The 15,341-nt window shown below is 44.2% G+C and overlaps 1 protein-coding gene across 3 annotated transcripts in view; it reads left to right on the forward strand.

The window, feature by feature from the left end:
• KCNG2 (potassium voltage-gated channel modifier subfamily G member 2) overlaps positions 1–14,764 on the forward strand; it is a 170,981-nt gene extending 156,217 nt beyond the window's left edge. For all 3 annotated transcript variants that reach the window (XM_033929774.1, XM_033929776.1, XM_033929775.1), the window contains exon 3: positions 13,830–14,764. In XM_033929774.1, the coding sequence (XP_033785665.1) occupies positions 13,830–14,663 (834 nt within the window). In that variant the 3' untranslated portion in view covers positions 14,664–14,764. The remainder of the gene's footprint in view (positions 1–13,829) is intronic.
• The last annotated feature ends 577 nt before the right edge of the window (positions 14,765–15,341 follow it).

The following is a 15,341-nucleotide window of genomic DNA, read 5'->3' on the forward strand; positions in this document are numbered from 1 at the left end:
CTATACGGTACCATCTTAACCAACTTAAAATAATTTTCATCCAAATTAATCTATTTTTCCTATTACACATCCATTCCCCCCCTCATTATATAACCCAACCCTCGCCCCCCCCCATAAATCATACAAATATATTCAGGAACTCGCATATAAACCCCTCCCCCCTCACCTACCCTCCCCATTACACAAAATGCCTGCTTGGAAGCACTCAGGCGGATCTACAATACAAACCTCCCCCCCTCCCCAGGTGTCATTCTGCAAAAAGTTCCCTTTTATAACTTATCATTAGGAGCATAAATATTGTATTTTTTCCAAAATTTATGATAATAAAACTATATATAATTGTCTATACCTGTAGGAGAAGCCTATTATCAAGTATTATCCTTTAAAGAACAAATTAATTCTTAAAAACCTCTTTACTTTAACATCTCATTCTCCTTTAACAATCATCTCTTGAATTTATACGTTTCAAAGTATTTCTATGAAAAAGAAAAAAATTAATCTCATCATGTAAGAACAGACGTTTTCCTTCATAGCCTCAGTTCACTGTAAAACTAAAGAGATACTCACATATACATCTATGAATTGTTTTCAATTATACCCTGGTATTATTTTCTCTTATTTCCTTTTCTTTCTTTTGTTTCCTCTTATCCATTTCTTTTTCCTTCTTTGCTAGTAATCCAATCAAGAGTCAATAAAAATTCTTTGCTGCAAATTTTCTTAGTACCATTTTCAAATTCTATATAGACATAGGTTCTTTTTGTTGTTCCAAAAATTCCACCAGCCTTGCAGGGTCTTCAAATTGTATCGTTTTATTATCAAGCGTAACTCGCAATACAGCTGGGTACAGGAGGCCATATGTAGCCCCCAGTTCCCTAAGCTTTGGTCAAAGTTGTAGAAATTGTTTGCATTTATTAGCTGTACTTTTTGCAAAGTCTGGAACAATATGTAATTTTGATTCTTTGTATGTTAATTCTCTGGAAACTTTGGCAAGTCTTAACCTTTTTATGGCATGATAGGAGATCACAAATCAGAAGTCCTTGGGAAGAGAATTCTAAAACCCTGGAGCAATGGCTGAGAAGGTCCTGGCACAAGTAATCTGCTTACCACAAAGTATTGAAATGACAGGAACAGATAAATAAGTAAAACTATAAGGCTGCAAAATCGTAACCTATTAATTAGATGACATACCATGTATGAACTTCTGGTAAAAACCAAAAAACTTTCTTAAATCTAATGCGAAATTCTATAGGCAGCCAATATAGCTCATTATGTCAGGATACGCAGGCAGCCTATCCTCAACATGTGGGGTGACGTCATCCACGGAGCCCGGATGCGGACAGCTTCGCAAGCAAACTTGCTTGAAGAACCTTAGAAAGTTTGCGACTGCTGCACTGCACATGTGCGAGTGCCTTCCCACCTGATGCAGGGTGCGCGTTTCCTCAGTCCTTAGTTTTCCGCGGTGCCAAGAAGTCCTATTTCGACGCTCTGCGCTAAACTCAGTTCTACTTCATGCCTTCTCTCACCACGGCTCGTGTTTTATTATTTTACAGGGTCGCTATGTTTCTTTGCATGTTTTCTTTTCTTCTTTTTTTTTTAACTTAATTTTATTTTGCATTTGTGTCACGGCAGGGCCTGCCTCGCGGCCTCAGTCTGCGGGCTTTGATCTCGCTGAGGCTATTTTTCTGTTTATGTCCTGGCCGGTCACAGGCTTCAAGGAGTGTAGCCATTGCCAGCACGCAATCTCCCTCACTGACCCACATAGGTGGTGTGTTAAGTGTTTGGGACCTGACCATCGTCCGGAGTCGTGTGCCCGCTGTGCTACTCTTCAACCTCGAGCCATCAAATGTCATCGAATTCAGGTGCAGAAACTCTTTGGCGGTATGGATCCACTTACCCCGGTCTCGACCTCGACCTTGAATCCAGTCAAACTTCTCACGGGTTCCATCTTCTGCCTCGACCTCGACCTTAATTAAACCCTCCTCGTTTGGTGGGTCCTCGTCCTCGGGCAAATCTGCTAAGTCTTCTCCTGAGGAGACGCGTGCCTCGCTGCCTCCCTCAGGACAGGAATCATCAGTGGTCATCAAGCTGCACAAGAAGCATGTCTCAAAGTTGAAGAGTTGTTTTTCCTCGGAGTCTATAGCCACACCAAATGTACCAGATCTTCAAGTCTCGCTGTCACATTTGGAGGCTATGATCCAGACCATTTTGGATCGGCAGTTTGGTAATATGCTTGCCAAACATACTGCTACCTCGACTCTGCTTCCTACGGTCCAGTCTGAGCATTTAGCAGTATCACAAGGAGACGAGTCTTTGGCAGTGCCTCAAGAGGATTCTACACACTCTTTGCAAGGAGTCAAGTCTTTGTGAGTGTCTCATCTGAAGTATAAGCACGCTACTCAAGGAGCCGAGTCCTTGTCAGTACCTCGAGATACCTTGACACAAGGAGCTCAGTCCTTTTTGGTTTCTCAGCCTCCAGCCCTCCTTCCTCACATAAGGCGTCACCCTTTCCGAGGCATAGGGCGAAGACTCCTTGATGTTCCTCTCAGTCGGACCTGCCTGGTTCGAAGCACAGTTCCCCACATCAGTTGAGGCGTCCATTGAGGCACAGGTCCTCTTCTCGAGAAAAGGCCTCGTTTCTCTTGGTCTCGAGACTCTTCGAGGCCTCCAAATCCAAAGTCGAGGACACCACCTCTAGAGCCTTACACCTATGCTTCTTCTCTTGCGAGGGATTCTATCCATTCTCTCAGTGAGTCATCTATACCTGCATATTCAGACCTCGAGTATCAGTACTCTAGAGAAGTTTCACCTTCATTCTCTGCTTTCTGATGTGCCTCGTGGTCACTTTCTTCCTCTCGAGGTCAACCTTCCTTGGAGCAGATATCTTTTTCTTCTTTCCTACGTCAGATGAGTAAGGACCTCAATATTACTTTGAACTCTGATTCCAAATACTCTACGGAGTATTGAGAGGAAATGGGTAGGTCTCGTCCTCCTGTGGAGTCTCTCAAATTGCCCATCAATAGACTTCTTTCTCAAACTTTCAAGCGGAATCTTGAAACACCTTATTCCATTCCTGCTGTGCCAGGAAAGCTGGAATCTTGTTACAGGATGGTCCACCTCAAGGGCTTCGAGAAATCTCAGATATCCCATCAGTCCCTTCTCGTGGAGTCTTCTCCGAAAAGGACCAATCCTGCCAAAGTTTATGCCACTGTCCCTCCTGGAAAAGAGGGCAGGACCATGGACAAGTGTGGTCATCGTTTGTATCAAAATTCTCTTATGACAACTAGAGTTTTGAATTACAATTTTATTTTCACTTCTTATTTCAAGCATTTGGTTAACATCCTGCCTGAATTTTGCAAATATATTCCTCAACATCATCTTCCAGAGTTTCAGCATGTGACTACCACTGTGGCTCAACTCCGCATGCATCTCCTTCAATCTTCCTATGATGCATTTGAACTTTCCTCGAGGGTCACTGCCTTCTCAGTAGCAATGCGCCGACTTGCCTGGCTCCGCATTGTAGACATGAACCCCAATCTTCAAGATCATCTGGCCCAACATCCCTTGTCAGGGCAATTAATTGTTTGATGACTCCATTGAGCTAGTTCCTCGCATGTCCCACGCCTCGTCTGAAAGCCTTCCCTCTGACGTTGTGACGTCGGAGAGAAGGCTTCTGGTTCAGGCGCAGGACGCACATAGGAGCTGCTGCCCATGGCTTTATGCACTGCGGAAGTAAGGAAGAGGGGAGCCGGCCCAAAGATAACACTGCATCGACCGCACCATGGACCGGCAGATGAACACTGTCTCGGGCCCAATGCACGTGTCGGCCCTGTGGATCAGCAGGAATTTTCTGCAGACCGGCACTGGTCCAAGGACCAGCGGTTGAAGATCACTGTTGTAGACTTCAATCATATCTCCCCTCAGCCGTCTCTTTTCCAAGCTGAAGAGCCTTAACCATTTTAGTCTTTCCTTATACGAGAGGAGTTCCATCCCCTTTACCATCTTGGTCGCTCTTCTTTGAACCTTTTCTAGTGCCACTATATCTTTCTTGCGATAAGAAGACCAGAATTGAACGCAATACTCCAAATGAGGTGCATCTCCAGACTCAGCCCAAATAGATGAGGTTTGCATGGGGGTGAGGGCAGAATGGGTTGGTGCCAAGGGTCCTCTTTTTCTAGATACAAAATCTGGTAACCGTAGTTGTACAGCACTGGTTGCTCTCAAGCACTTCACCCCTCTTCCAGGCTAAGTCTGCCAGTACTGCATATGAAGATCTAGCCTTTCCCCCCCTCTGCATACAACATGTGCTTTAAACCTAGGCTGTCAAACCCATTTCCCAGTTAAGCCTTCCAGTGCTGCTTCCCTTATGCTGTAAAGCACTGCAGAAGGAGATTTCTCCTTTCACCCCTTTCTGTATCCAGCATAAAGTGCTCTTAATTGCTGTAACCTTTTACCATGTGAACAAATTCAGTTGCACATAATACCTTCCTAAGTGCTACTGCTACCTAGCCTTTTTGCCTGAGATCTCTAGTCCCCAAACTACAGCCTTCCTTCACCAGCTCAAACCTTCTTCTAGGTTTTCCTTCCAGGCTGTAACAATTCTTTACAGTTTCCCCAAAGCTTTCCTTTACACAACCCCTGCTTCCAAGATGTACTAAACCTTCAAACTTCCCCAAAGCTAGTTTATGCATTAATTTGGGGTCAGTTACTTCCCAAGAAATTTCAGCCTGGGGAGCACCTTATTTCTGGGTCCTAGACACTGCCCAAAGGGTTTCAGCCTGTGTGTATTCTTCCTGTGATCTGTCTCTAGGGGCCAGATTCTCAAAACTCACAAGTAAAATTCAGTGAGTCCATGTAGTGGCCTTGGTGGGATTGATTTTTATTTTACAGGTGATTTTAAGTATAATAGCATGCAAATTATATACATACAATTTTGTGGAGAATCTCCATTCAGTGGCATAGCAAGGATGAGAGGCGCCCGGGGCAGTGGTGTCCCTCCCCTGCCCTCTTCTCTGTCCCCCACCTCCACACGCTCCTTCCCCACCCCCCTCCTGATGTGCACATACCACTTCCCTTCCCCCATTCCTGGTGTGAGCAGCAACATAAGAACATAAGAACATAAGAAATGCCTCCGCTGGGTCAGACCCGAGGTCCATCGCGCCCAGCAGTCCGCTCACGCGGCGGCCCAACAGGTCCAGGACCTGTGCAGTAAATTTCTATCTATACCCCTCTATCCCCTTTCCCAGCAGGAATTTGTCCAAACCTTTCTTAAACCCCAGTACTGTACTCTGCCCTATAACTTCCTCTGGAATTGTATTCCAGGTGTCCACCACACGTTGTGTAAAGAAGAACTTCCTAGCATTAGTTTTGAATTTGCCTCCTTTCAACTTTTCCGAATGCCCTCTTGTTTTTTTATTTTCTGAAAGTTTGAAGAATCTGTCCCTCTCTACTCTCTCTATGCCCTTCATGATCTTGTAAGTCTCTATCATATCCCCTCTTAATCTTCTCTTTTCTAGGGAAAAGAGTCCCAGTTTTTCCAATCTCTCAGCATATGAAAGGTTTTCCATTCCCTTAATCAGTCGTGTTGCTCTCCTCTGAACTCTCTCGAGCAATGCCATATCCTTTTTAAGGTACGGCGACCAATACTGGACGCAGTACTCAAGATGTGGACGCACCATTGCCCGATACAGCGGCAGGATAACTTCTTTCGTTCTGGTTGTAATACCTTTCTTGATTATACCTAGCATTCTATTCGCTCTCTTAGCGGCAGCTGCGCACTGTGCTGTCGGCTTCATTGTCATGTCCACCATCACCCCTAAGTCCCTTTCTTGTGCACTCTCATTCAAAAACATCCCTCCCATCACATAATTATACCTCGAGTTTTTGCTTCCCACATGCAATACTTTACACTTCCCAACATTGAATTTCATCTGCCATCTCTCTGCCCATTCCCCTAGTTTGTCCAAGTCTCTTTGCAATTCTTCGCAGTCCTCCTTTGTCCGAGCTCTACTAAATAGTTTGGTGTCGTCCGCAAATTTTATTATCTCACACTTCGTCCCTGTTTCTAGATCATTTATGAATATGTTAAAAAGCAGCGGCCCGAGCACCGAGCCCTGCGGAACACCACTCGTGACCTTTCTCCAGTCTGAGTAGTGGCCCTTCACCCCTACCCTCTGTTTCCTACCTTCTAACCAGTTTCTGATCCATCTATGCACGTCTCCGTCCACCCCATGGTTCTTCAGTTTCCGGAGTAGACGTTCATGAGGCACCTTGTCAAAGGCTTTCTGGAAATCTAGGTATATGATGTCTATGGGGTCTCCTCTGTCCATTTGTTTGTTAATTCCTTCGAAGAAGTGCAGTAAGTTAGTCAGGCACGATCTTCCCCTGCAGAAACCATGTTGGCTGGTTTTCAGAAGTTCGTTTCTTTCAAAATGTTTATCGATGTTTTCTTTTATCAGTGCTTCCGCCATTTTCCCCGGAACTGAGGTCAGACTCACCGGTCTGTAGTTTCCCGGGTCCCCTCTTGATCCCTTTTTAAAGATGGGCGTTACGTTGGCTATCTTCCAATCCTCCGGAATCACACCTGTTTTCAGAGATAGGTTGCAAATTTGCTGCAGTAGTTCTGCTATTTCCTCCTTTAGTTCCTTCAGAACCCTTGGATGGATTCCATCCGGACCCGGCGATTTGTCAGTTTTTAGTTTTTCTATCTGCCTGCGCACCTCATCAAGGCTCACTTCCATGGATGTTAACTTTTGAGCTTGATTTCCCTTGAAGATTTGTTCAGGTTCCGGTATGTTGGTTGTGTCTTCGTTTGTAAATACCGATGAAAAGAACATGTTAAGTCTTTCTGCGACCTCTTTCTCTTCCTTCACCGCTCCCTTCTGGTCTCCGTCGTCCAGTGGTCCCACCTCTTCCCTAGCCGGCTGTTTCCCTTTAATATATCTAAAGAACGGCTTGAAATTTCGTGCTTCCCTGGCTAGCCTCTCTTCATACTCTTTTTTGGCTTTTCGAACCACACAATGACATTCTTTTTGATACTTTCTGTGATCTTTCCAGTTTCCCTCAGATTTGTCCTTTTTCCATTTTCTGAATGAGTTTTTCTTATTGCCTATCGCTTCCTTCACTATTTTAGTTATCCACGCCGGGTCTTTTGTTCGACTCTTGTTGCACCCTTTTCTGAATTTGGGGATATACAGATTTTGCGCCTCGCTCACTGTATTCTTGAAAAAGGACCAGGCATGTTCTACCGTATGCCATTTTTTGGAAGTGTTCCTAAGTTTCTTCTTTACCATTCCTCTCATTGCTTCGTAGTTTCCCTTCTTGAAGTTAAAAGTTGTCGCTATGGTTCTCTTTCCTTTCAGTATTCCTATTTCCACCTTGAACTTGATCATATTATGATCGCTGTTTCCCAACGGTCCCACTACTTCCACTTCCTTTGCAGGTCCCCTTAGCCCATTTAGGATTAGATCGAGAGTGGCATTTCCTCTCGTCGGTTCTCTAACAAGCTGCTCCATGAAGCAATCTTGTACAGCCTCTAGAAAGTCTGCCTCCCTGGCGCATCTTGAGCTTCCAAGACTCCAGTCTATCCCAGGGTAGTTGAAGTCTCCCATAATAACTGTGTTACCGCTTTTGCATTCTCGCTTCATCTCGGCTTCCATTTCTTCATCGATTTCTCCGGTTTGTCCGGGTGGACGATAGTATAGACCTATCTTTATTTCAGGCCCTTTCCTTCCTGGTATTTTAACCCATAGCGATTCTAGCTTGTTGGCCGTCTCTGCTATGTCCATTCTTGTCGATTGTATGTTTTCTTTTGTGTATAGTGCTATTCCTCCGCCTTTCTGTCCTAATCTGTCTTGGCGATAGAGTTTGTACCCCGGCAGTGCGGTATCCCATCTGCTTTCCTCATTCCACCATGTTTCGGAGATTCCAATGATGTCTATGTTCTCTGCAATGGCCATGGCTTCTAATTCTCCCATTTTGTTTCTTAGGCTCCTTGCATTAGTATATATGCAATTCAGCTCCTGGAATTTTGTTGCCTTCAATTCCTTTCCCTGTGCTTTGGTCATTAGATTCTTCTCTTTGGTTATGATCTTTCTAATCTCCTCTCCTTTGTTAGTCGACTCCTGTAATTTGTCCCTTGTTCCATCCCAGCCTTTTATCTCCTTAGTATCTTCACAAGATACCTTTTTCCGAATCATCGACGCTTGGTCGACTGTCGGCTTTCCCCTTCTTGTTAGTTTAAAGCCTGTTCTATTCCTCTCTTGATGTTGTTTGCTAGAAGTCTAGTTCCCGCTGCACTCAGGTGCAGTCCATCTCTCCTGTAGAGCTTGCTCTTGCCCCAGAACGTCGTCCAGTTCCTCACGAAGTGGAATCCCTCTTCCTCACACCATCTCCTCATCCATGCATTTATTGATTGTAGTTCCTCTTGCCTTTTCACATCTGCCCTCGGCACCGGTAAGATCTCTGAGAACGCTATCTTCTGGGTCCTCATCTTCAGCTTCATTCCCAGAATCTTGAACTGTTCTATCAGTGTGTTTCTTCTATAGTCCCTCCTGCTGACATCGTTTGTCCCGATGTGGATCATTACTGTAGTCTCTTCCGTCTCCGCTCCTTCCAGGATCTTTCCAATTTTGTCCACGATGTCCTTGGCTCTCGCTCCCGGGAGGCAGGTCACCAGTCGGTCCTCTCTCCCTCCTGCTATGTGGCTGTCCACCTGCCTCAGGATCGAGTCCCCCACTAGGATCGCTGACCTTCCCTTCTTCAATGTTCGCTTCGGTCTCAGGTCGATGTCCTCGGTATGTTTCTCTCTTTCTTCCTCTGGGCATCGACTGGTCAATTTCTCGCCTTCTTGCATTTTTCCTCCGTCGGTGTCTTCTTTGTGGTCTTCTGTTTCTTGCTCTCCCTTCGATGTTGCTGTAACTTCTTCTTTCATCTGAAGTTCGTTCTCTTCCACCCTCTTTCTGTATGCCTCCTCAATGAATTTCTCGAGTTCCCTGACTTCCTCCTCGATGTGCCTCTCGCTCATGAAGTCTTCAGTTGTCCTGATTGGGTCCTCCGTGGTGTAAAGTCCTTCTAGCTCCTGTATCCTGTCCTCTAGTCGCTTGACTTCCTTCTTCAAGCTTTCCAGCTCCTGACACCGACCGCATACATACGACTGTCTCCCCGAGGGGAGGTAGTCATACATATGACAGTCGGTGCAGAACACTGGAAAGCTCATCTTCTGGTTTCCCTCTGCTTCCATAGTTGTTCCTACTTTAATATAACACTTAAGACTACGTGTTCCTTGTGAGCCTGCTTCTTGCCTTACTGCCTACTTCTTGTGTGTGCTGTGTTCTACCTTATCTTACTGTTGCTTGTGTGTGTTCGTTCCTTCTGCGCCTGCTTCTTCTGTACCCTTCAGTCTTTCCCTGGTGCTCCTGGGTGTAGTAACTTGGCCCTTCTTGAGGCCCTTCGCAAAGGCGCTCTCGCTAAGGCGAGCGCCTTTGCCGCGCGCCTTTGCCGGGCGCCGAACGGCTGGGCGCCGCTGGCTCCTCCCCTTTAAGGGGGAGTCCGGCGCTGCCTGTGACGCGTGGGGGGGGCGGAGCGAACTCTCGCCGCTACCCCGAGCCTGCTGTCCTCCTGACTATTTCCTTCGGTGCTCAGCACCGACGCCGCCTGCCTCCTCTCAGAGCAGTGAATCAACAACCGCTTCCTGCTCCCCTTCTCAGCTCTCTCTTCGGCACCGCGTGTGCCGCGCTGGCTCCTCCCCTTTAAGGGGGAGTCCGGCGCTGCCTGTGACGCATGGGGGGGGCGGAGCGAACTCTCGCCGCTACCCCGAGCCTGCTGTCCTCCTGACTATTTCCTTCGGTGCTCAGCACCGACGACGCCTGCCTCCTCTCAGAGCAGTGAATCAACACCGCTTCCTGCTCCCCTTCTCAGCTCTCTCTTCGGCACCGCGTGTGCCGCGCTGGCTCCTCCCCTTTAAGGGGGAGTCCGGCGCTGCCTGTGACGCGTGGGGGGGGCGGAGCGAACTCTCGCCGTTACCCCGAGCCTGCTGTCCTCCTGACTATTTCCTTCGGTGCTCAGCACCGACGCCGCCTGCCTCCTCTCAGAGCAGTGAATCAACAACCGCTTCCTGCTCCCCTTCTCAGCTCTCTCTTCGGCACCGCATGTGCCGCGCTGGCTCCTCCCCTTTAAGGGGGAGTCCGGCGCTGCCTGTGACGCGTGGGGGGGGCGGAGCGAACTCTCGCCGCTACCCCGAGCCTGCTGTCCTCCTGACTATTTCCTTCGGTGCTCAGCACCGACGCCGCCTGCCTCCTCTCAGAGCAGTGAATCAACAACCGCTTCCTGCTCCCCTCCGATGTCATTTCCCAGGTGCGGGTCCAGGAAGTGACATCAGAGGAAGAGCCAACACTAGCATGATAGCAGGTTGGGGGTTGCTGCTCAAGCCAGGAACGTTACAGAGGTACAGGGAAAGGGAAGTGGTGCGCATTTGCAGCAGTGGGGAGTGAGGGGCACAGAAGGAGCGGGGTGGGCGGAGAGGAGGATGGATGCCCTTACCAAGATGGTGACAAGATGGTGCCTGAGAAGAAACATTTGTTTAAAAAAAAGAAAACAACTTCAATATTAAACACAATGATGTAGCAATACAAAACAACTCTTATATAATGCATCGTATTAAACTATTTGGCAAACTCCCTTTGCGTGACAAAAAGGCACCATTATTACATCTAAATAAAATAAATAAATAAATAAATATATATATATATATATATATACACACATATATACAGTAAAACCTTGGTTTGCGAACATAATTAGTTCCAGAAGCATGCTTGTAATCCAAAGCACTTGTATATCAAAGCGAATTTCCCCGTAGGAAATAATGGAAACTCAGACGATTCATTCCACAACCCTAAAACTTTAATACAAAATACTATATGTACTTGTATTGCAGACCTCGCTCATTTAGAACAGTCACTACATTCCTGCAGCGTCAGAGAGAGAAGAATCATTGGCTCAGTTGTGATGTGTGTATACTGTATATACTTGTATTGCAAGACATTGCTTGTGTATCAAGTTAAAATTTAATAGAATGTTTTGCTTGTCTTGTAAAACACTTGCAATCCAAGGTTTTACTGTATATATATAATATCTATATTTTAGGTGCCATTGATTCATGTTTGAGTGGCAGAATACAGAAGTACCGGTAGATTGCTGGGCCTTTCTTCTGCGCAATATAAATTCAATGTTGCTGCCGTTGTCGCATTAAACACGATCCTCCTCCTTCAACTGACCATCTGCTGTTGCCAAGATGGGTGATACATCATTAGTCTGACATCTCCGCTGAAACCTGTCCACCTTGGGAGGCCCTTCTGGTAGTGAAACTACCAATAGCATAGCTTTCAGCTTCTCAGTGGCACGACAAGCCCATCTACCGTGACTGAGTATACCTATATAATTGTCCATAAATTCACGTATCTCTATCCTATCGATTCATTGTATTTCAAACCCCATAACCTAATATATGATAATGTACCTCTGTTAATGGGATATTTATATATTTACCCATATTTTATTCATTTTACCTTTGTTCGCCACTTAAAAGTTTGATAAGCGGGATAACAAATTTTAAATAAACTTGAAAACTTGAAACTTGATCCATAACCTTGGGTGCAGTTCTGGTCATGCCATCTCAAAAAGATATAAGGGAACCAGAATAGGCATAGAGAAGAGCGACCAAAATGATAAATGGAATGAATGATTTCTCTGTAAAGAAAGTCTGAACAGGTTTCAACTTGGAAGGGAGATTATGGAGATTTATGAAATCATGAGTGATATGAAACAAGTGAATTGTGAATGTTTTAAATCTGCTACCAATTACTTTCATGGCTGTTCCCAATAATAACCAAAGTCAAGCAAGTACAGTCTGTTACCAGATAATGCAATAAAATATAGGTGGTTGTAAACAAAAAAAGATTATAATAATTATTAGTCAAGAAGACGTGGTTACAACAGGAAATGTATCTGTCTATTAGGATGTGCTGGGCACTTGAAAGGATCTGAATTGGCCACTATCAGAGAGACAGTGCTGAGTGCCTAACTTAATTGGTGAATTGGCTTCAATAATGAGCTTTAACCAGCTCTTAATTGGAAAAAAAAAAAAAAAGATTTAATCGAGAGATAGGGGCTTATCCTCTTCGGTGTGATTCTATCGCATGGTTCCCAGCAGAGCCAAACACCAAAGTAGGCTGTGTAGGGGTTGAAGAAAGATTCAGGCACCACTAGGCAATTCTCTAAGGTATCTATAACGTAGGCCTTTATTCATTCATTTATTGATTGATTTAAAAGGCTTGTATACTGCCTAAGCTTTAAGCAGTTTCCAAGTAGCAAACATTCATAAAATTAAAATAACATCCACCCACCATTATCTACATTTAAGACCTTGTCCACATACAACATACATTATTTTCTGGAGCCTACAAGCAGGCAATAATGAACATCCTGCATAATAATGTTTCCAAAAATTGAAACAAATGGAACTTGCTGCGACCTCTACATATAAGTGTCAACGAACTGAGTTTTTATTAATTTCTTGAATTTAGGGCAGTCCTTACATAGCCTCAATTGTCCAATCAAAGCATTCCATAAGGTCACTCTGGCCTACATTACAGGTACTTTGGTTTTAAGTTAGGTGCGATTCTGTAATGGGTGCCTAAGTGTGCTTGACATGCAATAGGCATGCATTACAGAATCTGGCCTTTATTGCTTATGTTATCTCAGGATAATGTGATATTCATGGGAAAGAGAACCATAAAAATAAACATTACATTATATTATCATTTGTATACCGCATTACCTTCCAGTTCTATGCGGTTTACAACTTCAAAATTGTTCAATACACATCATCTCTTATAAGAATTTATCAAACAGATACCTTTTCAGGAGCTTTCTGAAATGTTTATAGAACACTGCACTATCTATTTTTTTTATTTTTTTTTAATCAAGTTTCAAGTTTACATATCAAGTATCTACTTGTGCAGAAAGATGAAGAAAAGCAAAAAAGCACAATTATTCAATTACATTATACTTAAGAAAAAGTAAAATATAGCTTAACTTCAGCTCAAGTCCTCAAATTAGATCCAAGATTTTAAATATATTGAGAAGTGCACTAGCTATTAACTGGCTTAATTCTTTGTCTCTAATTGCTGCCTGAAAAGAAAATAATCTGTTAAAATAACTTTTGTATCAACAGTCCTTGACAGAAGCGGAGGCAAAGAATGTCAAAATTTGTGGGGAAAGTTTTGGGATAGCCAACACAAAACGTTTCATAAGATAGTAATGTAATGTAATGTAATTTATTTCTTATATACCGCTACATCCGTTAGGTTCTAAGCGGTTTGAAGAAAATATACATTAAAATTATAAATGAGAAGTAAGAAGGTACTTAAAAATTCCCTTACTGTCCCGAAGGCTCACAATCTAACTAAAGTACCTGGAAATTAATAAAGAAGAGAAAATAAAGATGGTTGAAAAAAGAAAAATTCTATGTGAATTTATAGGATGGAAATTAAACTGACAGTGAAGAACTGTATGAAAAATACATATGGAATGCAGTTAGAGAGGGTAGGTTACAATCTATTTATGGTATTTGTTTAATTGGACGGTGTTAATAGTCAGCTGTAAGGCCAAACAACATAGCAACCCAAATTGGAAAACAGCAGTGGTATACTTTATTTTCTGGCACTGCACTGGTGCATTGTACCAGCTGTCTTCTGCCATGAATGCTATCAAAAGACTTCTGTAGACATTTTGTTGGTGTACTGTTGCTAATGCTTCTCTTTGTATTTCAGGGTGAATGCTCCCAGAAGTGCTACAACATTTTCGTGCTGGAAACGGTTTGTGTAGCATGGTTTTCCTTTGAGTTTCTCCTACGCTTCATTCAGACAGAAAGCAAATGTGTGTTCCTAAGGACTCCCTTGAACATTATTGACATCATGGCCATCTTACCTTATTACATCACGTTGATAGTAGATACAGTCTCGGTGGAAAACAAGAAACCCGGTGGAGTTGGAAACAAATACCTGGAGAAAGTGGGCTTGGTACTTCGTGTTCTCCGTGCTCTAAGGATCATGTATGTCATGAGGCTGGCTCGGCATTCCCTCGGCCTGCAGACTCTGGGACTCACCGTCAGGAGGTGCACCAGAGAATTTGGCCTCCTGCTCCTCTTTTTGTGTGTTGCGATGGCACTCTTTTCACCCCTTGTTTACTTGGCAGAAAATGAATTTGGTGCCAAGCAGGAATTCACCAGCATCCCAGGAAGCTATTGGTGGGCGGTGATCTCCATGACCACAGTTGGCTATGGCGATATGGTTCCTCGCAGCATCCCAGGGCAAGTTGTAGCCTTGAGCAGCATATTGAGTGGCATCCTGCTTATGGCCTTCCCAGTCACCTCCATCTTTCACACGTTTTCTCGCTCCTACACAGAGCTGAAGGAGCAACAGCAGCGAGCTAGCAGACAGATGCCTAGGCTGCAGGAAAGGCTTTTGTCCTCAGAGAGCAACAGTTCTCAGGGAGCTGATAATTTACTTCCCCAGGGTGCAGGACAGCACCAGCTGCTTGAGAAACATGATGAGTTAAGCCAATACAGTAGGTCACAAGGTGCTGAGTCAAGGCAGCAGCCCTGAAACCATAAATAAGAGATTTTTCCTAACATTTTAAGAATGTCGTCAACATCTAGGCATGTTTATAAAAAAAAAAAAACAACCCAAGGATCCTCTATTTATTACAAGTTGGTTATCAGTTAAATAAGGAGATTACAACAACAGATAAAGTAGGAAGTAGATCTCTACGGTCAGTTACCAATCCCATTGTTTCCTGAGGCACAAAACTGATTCATTGTACACTGTGGCCTAGAGTGTGTGAGCTCAAAACTAGGCAAAATTAAAAGAAGAAAAGAGTGAGAACTGATCAGCAGCGAAGCAGAAATACAAGATAGGAGCGCTTTTAATTTATTCTTCTTTATATGAGTGCATTGAGAAATCTCATCATAGCAAAATTGTACAGTATTATTTTTGCCTATGCACTGATATGGACCTACCCAGGAGTGCTTTCTATTTCTGTTCAAACATAAAAATAGAAAAGGAGTACCTTGGCAAAGCTTGGGATGGAGGAAGGAAGACAATTTCAGAACTGCCAAGATCAAGTTGCCATTGCTTGCTTGCTTTTTTTTTTTTTTCTTTCTCTCTTCTATTTGCTGTCTTCACTACTTACATTGATGCCCAGGGTGGGTGCAGTAAACTCACACAGGACATCGTGAAACGCCACCATTGCAGAACAAACTGCTACTCCTCGGCTAGAAGCCA

The sequence above is a fragment of the Geotrypetes seraphini genome, chromosome 2 (genome assembly GCF_902459505.1).
Source record: "Geotrypetes seraphini chromosome 2, aGeoSer1.1, whole genome shotgun sequence".
Taxonomy (NCBI): Eukaryota; Metazoa; Chordata; class Amphibia; order Gymnophiona; family Dermophiidae; genus Geotrypetes; species Geotrypetes seraphini.